Genomic DNA, 16,861 nt, shown 5'->3' with positions numbered 1-16,861 from the left:
AAAAGAAAAAGAAAAAAAAAGCACGAGATGATTTTATCCTCTTTATGCGAAGCTGTTGCATCTGGGTTGTCTCTATCGAACGGCCCTCATTAGGCCCCGCAACGCTCGTCGGCCCATTCCAGGATGTCCTCCATCATGCGGCGCCACGAGGTCGCGCAGGGTGTCGGATTCTTCGCCGGATACGGTCTACCCCTGACTGCGGGAGTTCCGATCGTAGCGACGACGATGGACTTGAGTCAAATTCATTTGAAAGGGCTGACAGGGCCCATGAACGCAGGGGGCAGAGTTCTAGCTGCTATGTTAGTGTTAGTCGCATGATTAGCAGCCCTAGATCTGCTGTCAACAGTTGTAAAGTCAGACCTTAGACCTTAATGTCAACTACCTTAGCCTAATAGGTCCTCTTAGTCACGTGTGGTTTCGTTTGTCTAATAGTGTTCTCTAAGGAAATCTATTGCGTTGACGGTGCCTCGATATTCCTTGTCCACCAGTGCAGCCATCTAATCGACATTCCTGTTTGGGAAGCCTCCGCAGCCAAATATTGGTCCAGCCAAACATGCGCCCGTGTCATGATAACTTCGACGGGTATTATCCCGCATCTACTATGCCGAGTTAAGAACCCGGCTAGGCCCCTAGTCTGAGCACGATGTCCCTCATTCAGCTGCGCGATTGGCCGTTGCGAAAGAATTGATCCAATCCTAGATGACATAGCAACGTTTCACTCTCACCTGTGGCCCCGCTAAGACCCATACGAACTACTGAGGAGTACTTACTATCTGGAACCACTTCTGGCTGAGGATGTTGTCGTCGGTTTTACGGTACAAGCACCGAGTTGCCGAGCGATTCTAGATCCACAAGTTGATGCTGCTGTCCCTGCGGGATATTGACGATTGAGTCTTGCACGACTCGTGAAGCATAACCTTTCACTCTTGTGATACAAGATCGTGTAGACCAGTTGAGTCTGAGAATAATCTATAAAAGAGGCTTCCTTTCGAGCCTAAACAACAGCTCTCAAAACCACTCATCACACGCCAGTCTTGCATTCTCGCTTCGATCTCTCACAACAAAACGTCCTCCTTGGCGAACTCCTATCTCGTTCACCGCCCACAATACCTCCAGATATAACCGCAAAGATGCAGTTCAGCACCCTTCTCTCCATCTCACTCCTCGTCCTGGGCGCCTCAGCTCAGCTCTCGGGGCCCAACGGCAAGCGTTTCTGTGCCGGTGCTGCCATCTCTTGCCAATACAAGAAGGGCCGCTGCGCCAACGCCTGCAGAGATACCGCCAACGACTTCCAGAACGGCAACGCCCCCGTCGCCCCCATCTACGACACTGTTTGCTCGTGCCCCGATGGTCAGCCCGGCAACGAGTACACCGGCGCCGCCTGCATCGATCTCATCCGCTGGGCACAGCGTCACAAGTGCTAAAACCTGACGCCACGATCCGTTTACCATGCCGATTTAGCCTATCATGAAAGACGGATGGCACGAGGTCTTGGGAGTGGGGCGTCTGGCATTTGGGGATCCAACTTTTGGACGGATGAAGACAGGGAGATGCCCATGCATTATACATATTAGGCAACTGTTTTTCTCTATATTGTGTACCTGTATGACCTTGAGAGGGACCACCGCCTTGGCAACGTACTCTAGTACATAGTATAGGCGGCACCCAACCGCCTTAATTCTAGCGCATGTCAAATGTATACCCTGCCACAGATACCAACCTAAGCAGGCTTCGGCCGAGTCCCGAAGCTATGCGCATAATCTCGTGATATGGACGATGGGCACGTGCACCTGTAGGGTCAGATCTTTCTGGAGGGACTGCCCTGGCAGACATTTCCGTGATGGATACCGACGGCGACCAGTTACCCGATGTCAAGATGGGCCGCATGGTCGAAGCTGGGATAACTCTGACAAAACCCACACGAGCTGCCTATATTGTGGAGCGGCTTACCCACCGTTCTGGGGCAACGTTCGATCATTATACACCACGTGCGGATGGTCATGTCTTTTCTAGTCTTACTTGCAGCAGCCTGGCCTGCTTACGATATGTTCCGGTGACCGATACCTCTTGAAGAGTTAGTTGGTTTAGCAAAGTCCGGCAGCGACTGGGCACAAAACCTTTAACGATCCCAGTGCCAACTGTTCGGAGCGTGATGGTCACAGTGCATGGCCATGAGGAAATAAACAACGGATGGATGGCAGATGGGGGCCGGGCGAGGTTAGTTGCCTGCTGGCCGCTCATGTCCGCGGCTTCCTGTTTGTGTCCCGTGCATATTGCACGGGAATAAGCGCCGGCTTGGGAGGCCGATTACACCAGGATCATGATTCATGAGCAGCTTGGCATTGACTGGAGCGCTTCTGTTTCAGCCGCGGATGGGATGGGCGGATCACCCGCCTCAAGCGGTAGTCTCATAAAAAAGAACCCGGCCTTTTTTAGATGAGATGTGATCGGTTGTTTGGATAAGACGTTACATGGTAAACAGCCAAGGAGCCTGATTGGAACAGTTTTTGAGAGGTAGTGGATGTTTGATTAAGCCATCACCCGCATACATGAACATTACTTCTGCCACGCCAGGACCAGACTTGTGCATCAGAAGGATGGAATTAAAACAAGAAGAACTGTAGCAAAGACCCTCGCACCCATGTAATGGTGCCAAGATATCGATCCACTCGAAGCGGTCGTGGTGATTGTGGAACTCGGCCCAAACTTCAAAGGACCAGTTACCGTGGTTGCTGCGGCAGACGTCCCTGCGGACGTGGTAATGGGACCAGTATTCTTTCTCAACAGTTAGTCATTGCCTCCCTATTAGTAAAGCGCACAAGATCTACCTTTGAACTTTGCAAGATGCTGGTGGCAGCCTCGCAGTTTCGAAACTCCCAAATGTTGCTCGTTGTCAACATCACCCCTATACACGACTGCCGTCCGTTGACGTCGCACGCCGAGGCGAGCGAGACAAGCGACTCCTGACAGCGGCAGCTGGTGAGCTCCGCCGGCTTGGTGTAAGCAGAAGAGCACGAGGTGATAGACTGGCTCAGCTGGGCGCAGCTCTCGGCGGCGCTCTTGCACGCGTCATCGTCCAGCGTCCTCGTCGCGGTGGGGGCGACGGGCGTCGTGATGTCTTTCGGCAGATAGGGGCCGCACGCATCTTGCCATTGGGCGATCTGGTCATCGGAGGCGCTGTCGAAGGAGTTGCCCAGGGCGCATTGCCTGAATTCGCCCTTGCATCTGTGATAATCAGTCAAGGGCATCGGAAAAGTCGTGCTGATGCCGCACTCACCCAACGTAGGCGTTCAGTAGATCTTGGGTGCAGAAACACTTGATGGTCTCTTGCTTTGAGAGATTGCTGCATTTTCTAGCGATAGAATCGGCTTTTTCGCAGTTCGGGAACTCTTTGATATCACCGACGCATTCAGGCGGGCTGAACGCTGCTCCGTGGCACACACTCAGGAGAGCGGGGAAGATAGCGACAAAAAGCGTGAAAGAAGGCATTTCGCTCGATGTTACCGGGCCGAATCTTTGGGTTTTTTCAAGTTGACGCGCCTTGATCTTAAATACTAGTCAATGCCCCCCCAACCCAACTCGGAGATTCAAGTCAGCTGTTTAGCCACATTGTTGGTCTAGGTCGTTGAAGCATGGCGCAGTTTTCTCAGCCCCGTGTCGAGGATGTTTGAGGCCTTCGTGGCATACTGCGGCTGTCAAGCCAACACCGATAACCTACTCCGAAAGGAAACTAGATGAAGTAAGGGGTCCAATCTACGTTCATTGTGGCTTAAGTTAAAATTTCAGCTGGGTATTAGGTTAGCGATCTTGTCCGCATGGCGTCCGAGTCCGCCTTGTGGGATGAAAGTGGCGGCGCCTAGCTGAACACACTTCGGTAAGTTCCATTGCGCTGTGTTGCGCCGTGTGATTGATATATCACCCACAAGGATGATTATCTGGCGATTCTTTTACCTTGCCATAGTTTCGACCTACTAGCGATGACATTGTAACTTGATGCTACTCAATCATGTCGGAAAAACGTCCAGAGTCTCCCTCATGCCCCTACGGCTGGCTATCCCGCTGTCTACGATGGCCATACCTCCTGACCTTCGCCCTTCTCGACATCGCCATGGTCATCACCATAATCGTTCTAACAATTGAATCGTCTCAGAAGGGTGGCTTCGTTACACTCGCTACACACAACACTACATCGGCCGACCAAAACTCTGTCACATTCAACGTCCCCTGGAACCTCGGTTTACTCTGGACCTCTCTCCCCAGCCTCGCATTCTCCCTTTTCGGCGCGTACTGGACGTGGATTGCGAGCTCGCTTGCAGAACGACAACCATACGTCGAGCTGCGCAAAGCCGGCGGCGCTGATGCCGAGGTGTCGATTCTCCTGGACTATCGCGTTGTTGCCACCGTCTGGCGCTGGTGGGGAGCCTTTCGAAAGTCGCACTTCACAGTGGGCACAATGACTCTGCTCTCCGTGTTTCTGTCCTACCTCATCGCACCCCTCGCTGCACGTTTATTCGTGGCGCAAGCCGTGGCAGCGTCCCAGCCAGTTTCGATTGCTTATACCAAAGCATACAACATCGACAACATCAATGCCACTCTGGACTGGCGACCTGTTCTGGACACAGTCTCAGCAACACTGCTTTACGGGGGCAACAGCATACCCTGGACAGATGGTGAGCGTGCCTACCGCCCATTTGCTGCCAACTCTCAATTGGCCCCTAAGTCCGCAATGGCGGCGAACACGACGGCATATTCTGGTTATCTGAGCTGCGAGCTAGTCAAGGATTACACAGTAACGTCCAACGGAGACTCAGTTCAGGTTTCCGGGAGCGATAGAGGTTGCGACTTCAAGCAGAGCTTTACCGTCATCAACACGCAGGAGACATACCTCAAGACAACGGTGGAGTTTGATTGCTCAGCCAATGCACATTACAGTCGTCTGGTGTTCACGGCTGCCAGATATTCAAATTCAGCCAGCAACAACATCGACAACATCAGCGTCATATCCTGTGCCACCGGATACCGCCAAGTCGCAGGGACCTTGAGAGTTTCGTCACCAGCGAGCACCCCAACCGTTGTGTCATTCGTCGAAACCGGTGAGCCAGACACCAGCCGTCCCAAGTTGTGGAGAGTCTTCGAACAAGGAATCCTTGGGCCCGTGACTTTCAACCCACAGGCAAAGTGGTCCACGACAGACATGGGCAACTTAATATTGTACTACGCGCAGCGAGCACGGGCATCGAACCCGTTGGGATCAGAGGCACTGATGGAGGCGATCCCGAAGGTCTTTACGGCCATTTACATGAACGCAGTCGCCATTCACGGGTTTGATGGACTCACAAACCTCGAGACCGCTAGTGGAACAGCCTTTGTGCCTACAACGCGCCTGTTTGTCGTTCCTTGGGTCGCGTACGTCATCATCGTGTTCTTGGCCGTGACCCTATGCTCCGTCGGCTTCGTGTTCTTCCGTCTCCAGGACACGCCATCGATCCTGACCGAGGAGCCGCAGGGACTACTGTCAATGGCCGCCATTCTCGAGAAGAGCGAGCTTCTTGAGGTCGTCTCTGACATCCGTCAGGAGGACGGGTTTACCGGTGGGATATGGGAAAAAGGGATGGCACGTTGGGATGTAAAGGGCAGAAAGTGGGTGGCAGTGATGAACCCCGAAACTAGGAACTGGGTTGTGAGAGCGGCCCGAAACGTGGAGTCGATGACTCCGCAAGAGCTTTAGAGACATCAACGATTAATCCAATCGTCTCGTGTGTCTCCTGTAATGGTCAGTAAGGTCTGACTCATAATAGTTGATAAGCCATCTTTACTGAATAACAACAGACCGAGTCAGCTGTAGTCCTGACTGGACAATTGATTGATCTAGTAACATGACAGACAAACCTATTTACCTATTATGAACTAAACATGAGCGGCCGTTGCGGGTTCCGGCCGGCAGACTGCAATTTGACCGACTCCTGGACGGCCCGGGACTGAACTCTATTTGAGTCACGTCGGCTCTCTGGGCCGACATCGGCCATCATTGCCAACTTCGCTCTACTATAGAACTAAAGAGGCAGTTGGAAGTTTTCCCTTCTGCGCTACCATTCCTCGAACATCTGAAACCAGCGCCAAAGATGTCGACAGTCACCGCAGAGATGATGCTGGAGGTCGAAGACCAAGGCCGAGTCCAACTCTCGGTCTACTCCCGGTTCAAACCTTTGCAAAAGCGTATAATTACAGCCATCGCTGCTTTCTGCGGCTTTCTGGCGCAAGTGTCAACAACGAGTGTGCTTGCCGCCGTGCCCGAAATCGTCGCAACCTATCACACGACAGCGACGGCCATCAGTATCAGCAATGCCGTCTACCTCGCATTCATGGGTCTTTCGGCTTTCATATGGGGACCGTGGGCCGATATATTTGGACGCCGATCAGTAGGCGAACTCCATCTGCCGCTCGCGAGCCCAAACTCTAATGAGCAATAGGCCTATCTTCATAGCCTCGCACTTTTCCTGGCATTCACTATTGGGACAGCTTTATCGCCCCAGCTGGAGTTGTTTTTTGTCTTTCGAGCATTCACGGCTTTCCAAGGCACCTCGTTCTTGATCCTTGGGTCTAGTTGCATTTCGGATATCTACCACCCTGTAAGCGTGCTACTCCCGCAAGCCTATAACATCGAGTACCTGACTGAGAGAGAAATGTAGACTGAGAGAGCAACGTCTCTCGGCTGGTTTCTCACCGGCACGACCATTGGCCCTGCATTCGGGCCACTTCTTGGTGGTATAGTCGTGACTTTCACATCGTGGAGGGTCATCTTCTGGATCCAGGCCAGTCTTGCCGGCGTCGCGTTGATCTTCGTCTTTTTCTGCTTGCCAGAGACACTACACAAGACTCGCAAATCCGAGCTTGCAGGCCTTGGAGTGGTGGAAAAGTGCAGCAAGCTCTGGAAATGGGGAAATCCCTCCAGAATTTTGAAGCTTTACGGCAACAAGAACTTCTTCTTGGTTGTAGGTCTTCCTTGCCCAACGCACACAGAGAGTGATTTGTGCTAACTTTCACGCAGTGTCTTGCATCTGCTTCACTGGTTTGGAACATGTACTCCCTCCTGACCCCGATTCGATATGTGCTCAACCCAAGATTCCACCTCACAACCCCGTTGCAGTCTGGCTTGCTTTATATCGCTCCAGGCGTCGGCTATGTGGTAGGCAGCCAGATTGGCGGACGGTGGGCCGACTATACCGTGGCCTCGTGGATCCGAAAGCGTGGTATTCGCTTACCAGAGGACAGACTTCGGAGCAGTCTGGTCTTTTTGGGCATCATGCTGCCGACCTCGATGGTCTTGTACGGCTGGACATTGGACAAGAGATTTGGCGGTATACCGCTACCCATCATCTGCATGTTTCTCCAGGGTGTTGCGCAGTTGGCAGCATTCCCAAGCTTGAATGCTTACATCTTGGACGTTATGCAACACCAAAATGGGGAGGCTTCTGGCAAGCTCCGAATCCTTTCGCCGATAGGGACGTTCGCTAACCGAATGTACAACAGCTAGCCATTACTTGATAAGATACATGCTCGCAGGAATCTCGACTGCAATATGCCTCCCGTTAATCGAGTCGATTGGCGTTGGCTGGGTTTCGACAATGTCAGCAGGTATCCAATTCATATGTGCTGGATTGGTATATCTCACTGTTCGTCTGGGAGCAACGTGGCGTAAGACGCATCAGGTACCTGTACCGATCTGATATTGATCCTTGATACTTGAATTTTTAGACTTAGGGGATGGTCTTGATCAGATACGATTTTAAGGGGAGACGACGAGAGAGGCATTTATCCCGACTAGAGCAGCTAACAGCGCCTTGAATACCGCATCGCAACGGCACGCTATGTAGTTTGTGACTCAGCCTCAGCTGCTTCCTCATCTTTTTTCTTCAAAAACAATCTCGTTCGCATCCCAGTGTAAAAAACCCAAAGCCCAAGAGTAAGAACCGTCGAGACCCCGGCAACCGCCAAGTAAAGCCAAAAGTGTGTCGTCATGAGATTCTCCCCGTCCTTTGCGTCCCAGTTGAACACGTTCATGGAGAAAATCGTCTTCTCGAGTCAGCGTTTGACCCTAACTTCCTCGAGAACTCGTGGCTCACTTACAGCAATGCTCGTGAGAGGGAGGTAAAACATCGTCACGAAGGCAATCGACCGCATCTGAGAGTTGTCTCGTCTTGTGGCCACAGAAATCGCCATGTTTATCTGGTTGTCATGCCGGGCTATGCGGCTGATGACCTGTGCACACAAGTTCAGCCCGTGTAGTAAACGCGCAAGCCGCATAGTCTGCTTACCACCTGCGTTGTGGCCATCATGTCCTCCATAGAGTTTCGGACGCTATCGAGCTTCATCTCGAACTCGTCGGAGATCTGGTTGAGACGCTGTTGAAGTCGCCCGGCTGTGTGCCTGAGTTGCCTACTGCGGTCCGCGTCTCCGCTCCCGGTCTTGATCTCCTTGCTCGCCCAATATCTTGCACCTCTCATGAATGCAGCCATTTCGTCGTCTTTGCGTAATGCCTCAATGTGCTCAACTATCCTTGAAAGTTGCCGCCTGGCAGCGGTCAAGCCGGTCAAGAGAAAGCTCGAGTCGAAGCGTAGGCCGAGAACATCCTCCATTGTCTCGGTTTCTGAGCCGGATGCGAGACTCTCGCTGCTGCCAGAACTCCACTCTAGATTCTTCTCAAGGTATCTGCCCTCCATGGGACGAGCATGCTCTGTGACCAGTCTATCGCGCTCGAATTCGCACACCGCACCGACTAGTGCGAGGGGGTGGTAGAAATCATCTAGTGAATCTTTCATCCTCTCCATTAGCGTGTGCTCTTGGCCATCGTCCAATCCGAAGAAGATTGCCATCGTGGACCGGAGCTTCGGATCATGAGTTACAGAGACCGCAACGTCGTTGGGCCATGTTGCACTAGTGCGGTAGTTGTAAACTAAACAGCTTAGCATTTAGACCTCTTACGGAGGCATGGGGTTTGCTTTCAAGCTCACCTAGTCTTTCTGGCTCAAAACTTTCGTTTACCTGTAGACAATAGAGAAACTCTGTATCTTTGCGAGTGATTATTCGAGCTAGAGCCCGATGCGTGTGGAATGACTCGGTGATCTGCTTAAATGTTGCTTGGGACACTGGGACATGGTGAATCTGTGATGGGCACTCGGAAACTGTTTTCGTAGTTCGGCGAAGTAGTCTATTTTGGAATCAGTTCTGTAGATTCACTTGTTCCTCTGTCCAATACCTACACTATATGGAGTGTGTTCGATTCATCGTCTTTTGCATCCGTCTCCTGTGCCGTGTCAATACCGCTCAGTCCACTTGCTTTGCCTGGCATGAGCACCCACGGTTCTTTGGAGCCAAGACTCCCAATCCGATGACGACGTCAGTTCTTCATCGACAAATGCCTCCTACGACCAAAATTAGTACGTTGAAAACTTCATGGCATAAGAAAACTTCACCTCCAAGTCCGATGTATCGTCCAGACGGACGGTGATGACTCTGGAAGACCGCTCCTCATATTTGAAGGCGCGAAAGTCGCGAGTTCTGAACCTACATGCCTTGGACGGCCACTCCATCTTCGATCAGAAGCTCCACAGTGTATGGCACCAAGGATGATGACTATTTTGCAGCAGACTCGGTCAAGGCCACCTTGTGTCAATCCAGAAGACCAGCTCACACGTGCACCAGACCCTGGGAGGGTACGGCCTCTAAATGCTGCTCAATGAGATGTCTTCAGGGCCACTTGGCTGCTTCCTGGTAGCACCAACATGAACTGAAAGAAAGTGTTCCCACGATCGCCCGGCTTTAAGGTACCACCTTACATCCCTCCCCAGAGCGGGGTACGAGGCGCGAGTGCCACAGCCACAGCTCATGGTCCCGACGGCAATCGGCCTTGGATCAGATCAGACTACGTGATGGGAGCAGTGAGAGTGATTGGCAGACAACCGGATGTGTGTTGAGCAGCCATTGGCCTGGATTTGGGAGGAAGATTCGGGCGGAGAAGCAGCGGTTCATTGTCTGCAGCTCAGCCTGCTTCATGTTGCGATATCAGTTGCAGCGTGCAGCATGCATGATGCAGTAGTGCAAATGGATGCGGCCGGTGGCACAATCATCACGCACCCTCACATACGGGCTGAGCAGGAGGTACTCTTGACTGTAAAGTGCGGGGTTCCCAGGAGGATTTCAAAGCAACGGCCGATTAGGGCAGCCTGTCCTCTCTGCCGGAGAAACAGTACTCGTGATGCATCCGTTCTCCGCTTATCCGTCTTGATACCGGGAAGTGCAGGATCACCGCCGCATGCTTATCTGCCTAGAACGCCTGGCCGGCAGCCTTATTACCAGGGCGGACAAGTGCTGGCAATATTCAAGAGCCGCAACAATCAGGCTTTCTTCTCTGGTGCAAGCGTGCCGAGAAGGCTTATAAGGCGCATCTCTGTTTTCGCATTTCCCTAGAGGCCGATTACCTGCCCTTTGAGATTTCAGCCCCTCTTTGGCATTTTCGGTGAACTTGTTACGCTATCTTGCCTTGCCATGCCACCCTCAAGACTCGTCCCGTCCATTTTGCCCTGGTGCTACAACGACCCTGACCCTGTTGCAAAGGAGTTGGATAAGAAGTTTGGCGCCAATCAGTACCGGCTCAGTGTGAGTGTTCTTTTCTCCCATCGTCAACAGTCAAGTGTGAGTCTAGTCATTTGCTAATGCCCCAAAAAGGTGAAGGGCAATCAGTACCTCGTTGAAGCTCCCAGGAAACTTCAACCGGTAAGCCAACATAGATATCGGATATGAGAATGTAGTGATGCTTACACAGCCAGGGAGAGATCAGGCAAATTCATGACAACGTCAAGTGGCATTACCGGGAGTAAGAAATGTGGAAGGTCGTCATTACCAGTGAAGCCTCACAGACATCAAGTCACTTTTGAGGAGGATGGGAACACTGGTCCAAGAAGGTCCAAAAAGTTCTGAACCCCCATGCCTTGGCTTGTTAGCGGAGTCAATTTCATTTATATTCCCGTGTTCTCATCGAGACTTAGTAATACACGTTGCTCAGTCCTGTGGTTTTTGGATTATACGCTATTCGAGGTGGATTGGGATTAAATAGATGCATTACGCTATAGTTACTACCTCTACTCTTTAGTCTAGCATACAATGATACACGTGTTTTTGTCCATGAGTCTCGTCTATTGCGTATGGCGTAGGTGGCCAGGATCTGATCCGTATAAGACCATACCATTGGCATCCAGCTTCGGCTGCTTTACCTCCCGTCCAAGTGAGTCATCGAAAAGATCCTCCCGGTCCCTTTTGAATGACAAGCGCCCCTCGTCACCGTTCTCAGTAATTGTGCTTGCCTGGCTAGTATAGAGTGGGCTAGGGGGAGGGCTGTGCGTCAGTGCCGAAGTAAACTGATAGGGAAATTCCATTGTTTCGGCGGTTTGCTCGTGTAAAGGTTGTTGATTGGTGTTGCTTCTGGGAGGAGGCATAACGTCTGACCCATTAGCAAGGCTTCTGCGGGTAGGTGTTGGAGTGTCCTCGCGCAGATCATCCAGCGCAACGATGTCTTCCATAGAATCTGGTTTGTAGATATCGTGGAAGCAGGTCTCTGTGGAAGTGTGGCACGAATCCGCAACTTCCTGGCGATCTGCGCCGCCATAGCCGTCATCCGAGACTGTGTTGTCGGTGCGGGCGGTGTCGGACTTGTTCGGTGGCTTAGGACATCCAAACCACGCATATTGTGGATCTCTTGCGCATTTTTCGGCCATATCCCTCAACTTATGTGCCACGTCCTTGCTCGTGTCTCTCTCTTTGTAGTTCACCCGGATCAGGTGGTGCGTGATGTAGGTGATGAGAACATGGAGAAAGAGAGAGCAGTGAGGGTCTTGGTGTAAATGCTGAGCCCACTGTGCTTTGCATGAGCATCTAAAAAAGCAGTAGGAGATGAAGTCACACACCTTCTTGACGGATGGCTTCAGGATAGCGACTGTCCTCCCGTTTTGCATTCCAAGGTTGTAAAATATGTCCATACTGATCTCATTGCCAACGTCGTCTTCTGATCGATTTCTGGAGAATTCATCGACGCCTTCCCACCCTTTGAGGTACCAAGTCACGAACTCTAGAAGGAGTAACCCCATAGTCCAGAGGTCGTAAGCTTGAGAGACACGATCAACCACATCGACTTCGGGCGCCTTGTATGTCAGTGAAACGCCAAGTCCCCGGGCATTGTCCTTGGACTTGGTAATGTCTCTGTGGAATCTGGTCAGACCGAAATCCGTAATCTTGAGTTTCCCGTTGCCCGGGACGTTGTGGGATTGATTGCTGTCCCTAAACCACAGCACATTCTCTGGCTTCAAGTCTCCATGTCGACCAAAGTCCTTGGGGTCTTCCACCGTCACAGTATCCCGCGGCGGGTGCTGAATGAGCTCGAGGCCAGACGCTAGGCCAGCAAACTGCTCTGCTATCCATTCCACGAGTTGAGGACTTGGTTCCGGGCGATCGTATCTCTGCCAGAACTCTCGGAGATTGCCGTCCGCCCACGGAAAGAGGAAAAATTGGTAACCGTGATACTCATACGTCGCCAGCAACTTGGTCAGGTGTTCGTGGCCCTGACGGTTGAACGTCTTCAGCGCCTGGAGTTCCTGATTGAAGGCACGCTTGTCGACGGACTTTTGCAGCTTCTTGATCGCAAAGTAAGGTTCCGCACGCTACGATAAAACTCATGTCAGCAGCTTCATCTACATGGTTGCATCGCTGTTCGAGACCTACGTGTAGATAGTTATGATGCGCGTGGTGGATCTTGACTCTCCAAACCGTGCTGTAACCGCCATAGACCGTGTTGTCGTGTCCTTCGTCCCCTTCAAGAAACGGGAGAATGATCATGGGCTCGAGAGGATATGCCAACGGCTTGTTTGCCAACATGTTGAAGAAAGGAGAGAGAAAGTGCCACTGCTTGTCAACAAAGGATTTGATCTTCGGGTTTGTCCACTTGCGACTTCCCTCGAATCGTATGCGAGTGCCGTCTTTCCCTTTGCAACACAAGTACCATTTCTTCCCGCCTTCGTCTCGAACTTCCTGGAAAGGGAGGTGTGCGTCGTGGAGGTCTTCATCAATGAGGCTGGGTAAAGCGCCAATGTTTTCCGTGAGCACAAGAATGGCGAACATCCTCTGCCGCGTCGTCTGTTGGTTGTCGCTGTAGATGGTCCTATTGCACACGGCGTTGGCGTACTCAGCAGCCTTCTCGTCCGGGAAAATGCTTCTCAACGCCCGCCGGACCTTGGGCTTCGCAATGATCCTTCGAAGCTCGTTCAAGGGAAGGAACTTCTTGCCATCGTGTGGCGGTGGGGTGATGAGGTTGTCGTCGAGCAAACTCCAGAGGTCGTCTGCATCTTCGCTTTCGGCATCCGATAGCTCGAGCTTGTCGTCGGCTTCCATCTTTTCCTCTCTAAGTGTCCCGCCGATACCTGCAAGATCGTTTCCAGGCGACTCGGGAGCAGAAATCTGACCATCTTGGTCTTGTTGCTGCAATTGTGCTGTGTCACCATGGTCGATGACAAGCGTTTGAACATCAGAAGGGGTCCTTGACTTGATCAGTGACCTCACTGAGGAGAGGTCGTTTTCGAGTCCCGTCATGGCTCTCACGAGCCCGCCAGTAGCAGGCTCGGCATTTGCGACATTGCCCAACTCCGTTTCTGTGCCGTCGTCGGCAGTCAAACGCAATGCGGGATTCTCCAGGTTCTTCCCATTGACATCTTCACCGCCGTATGCACTTGAGTCATGATTAGGTTCCTAACATGGTTGTTAGCTTGGATTCGAACAAGAAGCACGGTCCGGCCCGTCGGACTATCACCCGCGCGAGATCGAGAGTTGACGTAAGGTGGCAACATACCCCTGCTACACCGAATGGAACATATTCCTGGCTTTGTCAGCAAAATATGCTTTCTCATTTTTGGTCACGCGTAAAATCAGTTGATCTTACCGACTGGTCTACTGCCATTGCACGAGCGTGTAACTCCGTTGAGCCGAGATGTGACGGACTGTTGGTTGACTGGCTCAGAAGGCTAGAAGTTGGAAGATACACTGCGGGAGCACAAGTCGTTTATGAAATTCGAGCAAGGCTTTCCTGGTGTCAATCAATCATGGTCCCATATGGCGAGGCTCTGATTGTTGCACGGCGGCCCTGAGCTAAGACCTTGGGGGCGGAAATGGGTGGAAGCCGTTTGATGCGGAATGACGAGCAGCGAGGAAACGCCTGTAAGCCACTTCCACCCGCTTACGCTGATCATTCCTTAAACCACCGCCTGTTATACTGTAAGGACACAGGAAAGGGATGCAGTTCGCCAGTAGTTTTCTCATGCAGGCTGTCACCTGCATAGACACCGTGGCTGTGCCTCCCTGTTCAGCTCCCTACGATGTATGCAGCTCCCACTGCATTTATTGGGGGCCACAGGCGACCTAGATTGCAAGCATTTACCAGGGAACTTGAATCGCTGGGGCTGACTGGAACACGGACTCTTTCAAGAATCCGAGTTTTGTGTGACCCCCAGCTGAGGGACCTATTGAATCGACGCGCATCCAGCCGCCGCGCCGCCGATAAGAGTGACACTAGGAGGATTTGCCCCCAAACCAGCAGGCTAGCCACCTCGCTGCCGCCGGTATGCCTGCTGGGGGGGCAAAGTGGGTGTAGGGACCCGGGTCAATAACTGCAGGCTCGCACCCACGCGAGAGTGGAAAAAGTGTCACCAAGCTACTGACGCGACTTTTTACTTCATCGAGCTCACCAGTCGAACTGTTTTTGCGTTTCCGATAATACTATGAAGTGAGTCTGCCTAGAACATCTGTCATTCAGCCTCATCATCATGGCCTTTTACTGACGCTCATCGGTTTGGCTCACAGCGCCTGTCCTCAAAGAAAAAGCTCCTACACCGGGTCGGGTCCGACCCAAGTGCTAGCAAGCCAGTCCATTGATCCGGCAAAGCTGTCAAAGGTCTTGGACCAAAGGTTTGGGCAGAAAATGTACCGTGTGGAAGTAAGCGCAGACTGCGAATAAGATCATAAAACACCTAATTGACGAGTAAACCATCAAGATGAGGCACAACAAATTTTCAATCTCCGCGAGGGGGCATCTATCTCAGGTAAATGGAAGACATGGCGGAAGTTGATGCAATGCTGACTGTGTCCAGGAGGAAATAAACCAATGCGTATATTGACAGTCTGGAATGGGTCGAATGTTTTAGCCCAGAGGCTAGTTTTGATGCGCGGAGTTTGACACCTGTTAGATAAATATCCTTGATTGATGACTTCACTTTCCATTACTTCTCATTCTTGGAACTTTGTCTTCTTACAAAAAGTGTCATTTATTTCTGCTCGCCCGGCAACGATCCCGAACCCTCGGTGTCCGGACGGCCCCACTCGACTCCGAGACACCGAATCCCCCTAAAGGTCACCGTCATTGGAAGCGGCTGTGTTGCTTCTAAGCCCTGCAGGATGAGCGACGACAACCGAAGAGATTGCAGCCTGCTTCGAGAATGCCAAAAGAAAATGTCGGTAGATCAAATGGACGCATGGAACCCCAAAATCCAAGACAATGGCGCTGCTGCCTGCTCAACCCCAGCAAAAGCCTACCTACTGGGGGCGTTCAAGGTGAGGGGGGCTATGCACCAACGAGTCGTCATCAGCTCATGCATGCATGGCCAAGACATCCTGCAGGCTCCCATAGCAGGCTACACAGACGGTCAAACAGACGCTTTTGAAATCAGGCTGTGCCTCATAAGTGAGCTTGGTGTGGCATGTTAGCCAATCAGCCTTATGCAGGGGGCTCAGACGCAATCCCTTCTGCGTAAAGCACCCAGCCAACATGAAGATTGAGGCGGCCACTATGCACCTTCCTGCGACGTCTCAGTCATGGCTCTCAGGATCCAGTCACTTCGACAAGGAATGAGTCGCAGGGGCAGTGAGTCCTAGGGCAGTGAATAAGGGGGGTTTTTCCACTTTTTCCGCCTTGTTATGTCGTTTTCCCCTGCCGTGCGTGAATCACATCAGGTGCCACCAGCTGATGTGGCTCGTTCAAGTGAAGCTCATGGTCGAGTGCTATATAATATCTACGGCAAATGTGCGCATGTTGAAAACTTATCGATCGGCACAACAAACACTCTACAAGACTAAGCATCTGCACGAATAACAAGCTTTTACACGGAGAAGAGCTCCTCGATCCAGAAGTGGTTCCCAGAGACTACTCGCCTTCGCAACTCAAATCAGTCCACTACCATGCCCACGTCAGACATTGGTTCGACCATATCTGTCCAGGGAGGGTTCCAGGAACACAAAATCCCGTCAAAATATGTATCGAGCCCACAACGTCTCTCCAGCTTCCTGAAGGAAAACTATGGAGACATCAACTACAAAGTAGAGATGCGGCATAACTTCTATTCCATCAAGGCACCCTCAACAGAACGACAAATCAACTGGGTATCCTTTCACCACAAACTCTCAAGATATCTTAACTCCTAACATGGTCTCTAGGCTTTTTTGCGCGGGTGATTGCCAATCCTGAAGCCTGCACGTAAACTCATCTGAAGAGTGATGTGACTCTCACGGCGCCGGCACGCAGTAATACGCACTCACTCAAAGTGGAACATGTGATAGAATGCTGTACTCAATTCTTACGACTTATTAATGAACGCAACATCGATCGGCATCGAAGATGATGGAGCTGAGGGTCCTAGGCAAAGGCGTTAGCTATTTAGCTTGGTGTTTTTCGAGCTTTAGGTCTCTGAGATCTCAAGAGTTTAAATTTTGGAAGGCTGGGGGTAGAAAGCCTTTAGACACATTCGCATGTGCCACCTATTCCAATTTTAAA

The 16,861-nt window shown here is 51.7% G+C and overlaps 10 protein-coding genes across 10 annotated transcripts; 7 read left to right on the top strand and 3 right to left on the bottom strand.

The window, feature by feature from the left end:
- Positions 1-1,014: 1,014 nt before the first annotated feature.
- Positions 1,015-1,443, top strand: CDEST_03809 (uncharacterized protein). Its single transcript, XM_062919968.1, has one exon. It carries the CDS (start codon positions 1,131-1,133, stop codon positions 1,422-1,424), a length of 294 nt encoding a protein of 97 aa, XP_062776019.1. The 5' UTR covers positions 1,015-1,130; the 3' UTR covers positions 1,425-1,443.
- Positions 1,444-2,589: 1,146 nt separating this feature from the next.
- CDEST_03808 (uncharacterized protein) lies at positions 2,590-3,489 on the bottom strand (the record flags this gene model as incomplete). The annotated part of the gene is made up of 3 exons (XM_062919967.1): positions 2,590-2,775; positions 2,829-3,225; positions 3,278-3,489. The coding sequence occupies 3 exons, from the start codon at positions 3,487-3,489 to the stop codon at positions 2,590-2,592; spliced, it is 795 nt and encodes a 264-aa protein (XP_062776018.1).
- Positions 3,490-4,006: 517 nt separating this feature from the next.
- On the top strand, positions 4,007-5,728 carry CDEST_03807 (uncharacterized protein; the record flags this gene model as incomplete). Its single annotated transcript, XM_062919966.1, has 1 exon — positions 4,007-5,728. One exon carries the CDS (start codon positions 4,007-4,009, stop codon positions 5,726-5,728), a length of 1,722 nt encoding a protein of 573 aa, XP_062776017.1.
- A 247-nt stretch (positions 5,729-5,975) lies between these two features.
- CDEST_03805 (Putative major facilitator superfamily, MFS transporter superfamily) lies at positions 5,976-7,901 on the top strand. Its single transcript, XM_062919964.1, has 4 exons — positions 5,976-6,419; positions 6,471-6,629; positions 6,690-6,992; positions 7,049-7,901. The coding sequence occupies exons 1-4, from the start codon at positions 6,123-6,125 to the stop codon at positions 7,532-7,534; spliced, it is 1,245 nt and encodes a 414-aa protein (XP_062776015.1). The 5' UTR covers positions 5,976-6,122; the 3' UTR covers positions 7,535-7,901.
- CDEST_03806 (uncharacterized protein) lies at positions 7,552-7,738 on the top strand. The gene has a single exon (XM_062919965.1). The coding sequence runs from the start codon at positions 7,554-7,556 to the stop codon at positions 7,725-7,727; it is 174 nt and encodes a 57-aa protein (XP_062776016.1). The 5' UTR covers positions 7,552-7,553; the 3' UTR covers positions 7,728-7,738.
- Positions 7,867-9,590, bottom strand: CDEST_03804 (Putative Mg2+ transporter protein, CorA-like/Zinc transport protein ZntB; the record flags this gene model as incomplete). The annotated part of the gene is made up of 7 exons (XM_062919963.1): positions 7,867-8,073; positions 8,128-8,259; positions 8,316-8,953; positions 9,012-9,208; positions 9,261-9,304; positions 9,360-9,422; positions 9,474-9,590. The coding sequence occupies 7 exons, from the start codon at positions 9,588-9,590 to the stop codon at positions 7,867-7,869; spliced, it is 1,398 nt and encodes a 465-aa protein (XP_062776014.1).
- A 907-nt stretch (positions 9,591-10,497) lies between these two features.
- Positions 10,498-11,075, top strand: CDEST_03803 (uncharacterized protein). The gene is made up of 3 exons (XM_062919962.1): positions 10,498-10,656; positions 10,726-10,773; positions 10,827-11,075. Exons 1-3 carry the CDS (start codon positions 10,546-10,548, stop codon positions 10,875-10,877), a joined length of 210 nt encoding a protein of 69 aa, XP_062776013.1. The 5' UTR covers positions 10,498-10,545; the 3' UTR covers positions 10,878-11,075.
- Position 11,076: 1 nt separating this feature from the next.
- CDEST_03802 (Putative protein kinase) lies at positions 11,077-14,247 on the bottom strand. The gene is made up of 5 exons (XM_062919961.1): positions 13,982-14,247; positions 13,892-13,918; positions 12,772-13,791; positions 11,961-12,710; positions 11,077-11,909 (listed from the first exon to the last, which is right to left on the bottom strand). The coding sequence occupies exons 1-5, from the start codon at positions 13,997-13,999 to the stop codon at positions 11,193-11,195; spliced, it is 2,532 nt and encodes an 843-aa protein (XP_062776012.1). The 5' UTR covers positions 14,000-14,247; the 3' UTR covers positions 11,077-11,192.
- Positions 14,248-14,691: 444 nt separating this feature from the next.
- Positions 14,692-15,376, top strand: CDEST_03801 (uncharacterized protein). Its single transcript, XM_062919960.1, has 4 exons — positions 14,692-14,821; positions 14,899-15,031; positions 15,090-15,137; positions 15,186-15,376. The coding sequence occupies exons 1-4, from the start codon at positions 14,817-14,819 to the stop codon at positions 15,210-15,212; spliced, it is 213 nt and encodes a 70-aa protein (XP_062776011.1). The 5' UTR covers positions 14,692-14,816; the 3' UTR covers positions 15,213-15,376.
- A 775-nt stretch (positions 15,377-16,151) lies between these two features.
- CDEST_03800 (uncharacterized protein) lies at positions 16,152-16,841 on the top strand. The gene is made up of 2 exons (XM_062919959.1): positions 16,152-16,470; positions 16,525-16,841. Exons 1-2 carry the CDS (start codon positions 16,270-16,272, stop codon positions 16,540-16,542), a joined length of 219 nt encoding a protein of 72 aa, XP_062776010.1. The 5' UTR covers positions 16,152-16,269; the 3' UTR covers positions 16,543-16,841.
- Positions 16,842-16,861: the final 20 nt, after the last annotated feature.

This window comes from Colletotrichum destructivum, chromosome 2, assembly GCF_034447905.1.
Source record: "Colletotrichum destructivum chromosome 2, complete sequence".
In the NCBI taxonomy this organism is placed as follows: Eukaryota; Fungi; Ascomycota; class Sordariomycetes; order Glomerellales; family Glomerellaceae; genus Colletotrichum; species Colletotrichum destructivum.
Note: the sequence above shows the minus strand (reverse complement) of the source record. Positions and strands in the feature narration are given on the sequence as shown.

Excerpts from the sequence above, each read along its gene's own strand:
- CDEST_03809 (XM_062919968.1), top strand. The coding sequence starts at position 1,131 with ATGCAGTTCAGCACCCTTCTCTCCATCTCACTCCTCGTCCTGGGCGCC.
- CDEST_03805 (XM_062919964.1), top strand. The coding sequence starts at position 6,123 with ATGTCGACAGTCACCGCAGAGATGATGCTGGAGGTCGAAGACCAAGGC. Across the intron at positions 6,420-6,470 it reads ATATATTTGGACGCCGATCA|GCCTATCTTCATAGCCTCGC; the intron begins GTAGGCGAACTC and ends AATGAGCAATAG. Across the intron at positions 6,630-6,689 it reads TTTCGGATATCTACCACCCT|ACTGAGAGAGCAACGTCTCT; the intron begins GTAAGCGTGCTA and ends AGAGAAATGTAG.
- CDEST_03806 (XM_062919965.1), top strand. The coding sequence starts at position 7,554 with ATGCTCGCAGGAATCTCGACTGCAATATGCCTCCCGTTAATCGAGTCG.
- CDEST_03801 (XM_062919960.1), top strand. Across the intron at positions 15,032-15,089 it reads AGAAAATGTACCGTGTGGAA|ATGAGGCACAACAAATTTTC; the intron begins GTAAGCGCAGAC and ends TAAACCATCAAG. Across the intron at positions 15,138-15,185 it reads CGAGGGGGCATCTATCTCAG|GAGGAAATAAACCAATGCGT; the intron begins GTAAATGGAAGA and ends GACTGTGTCCAG.
- CDEST_03802 (XM_062919961.1), bottom strand. Across the intron at positions 13,792-13,891 it reads TTCCATTCGGTGTAGCAGGG|GAACCTAATCATGACTCAAG; the intron begins GTATGTTGCCAC and ends CAACCATGTTAG. Across the intron at positions 11,910-11,960 it reads TGAAGCCATCCGTCAAGAAG|TGGGCTCAGCATTTACACCA; the intron begins GTGTGTGACTTC and ends TGCAAAGCACAG.
- CDEST_03803 (XM_062919962.1), top strand. The coding sequence starts at position 10,546 with ATGCCACCCTCAAGACTCGTCCCGTCCATTTTGCCCTGGTGCTACAAC. Across the intron at positions 10,657-10,725 it reads CCAATCAGTACCGGCTCAGT|GTGAAGGGCAATCAGTACCT; the intron begins GTGAGTGTTCTT and ends TGCCCCAAAAAG. Across the intron at positions 10,774-10,826 it reads CTCCCAGGAAACTTCAACCG|GGAGAGATCAGGCAAATTCA; the intron begins GTAAGCCAACAT and ends TTACACAGCCAG.
- CDEST_03800 (XM_062919959.1), top strand. The coding sequence starts at position 16,270 with ATGCCCACGTCAGACATTGGTTCGACCATATCTGTCCAGGGAGGGTTC.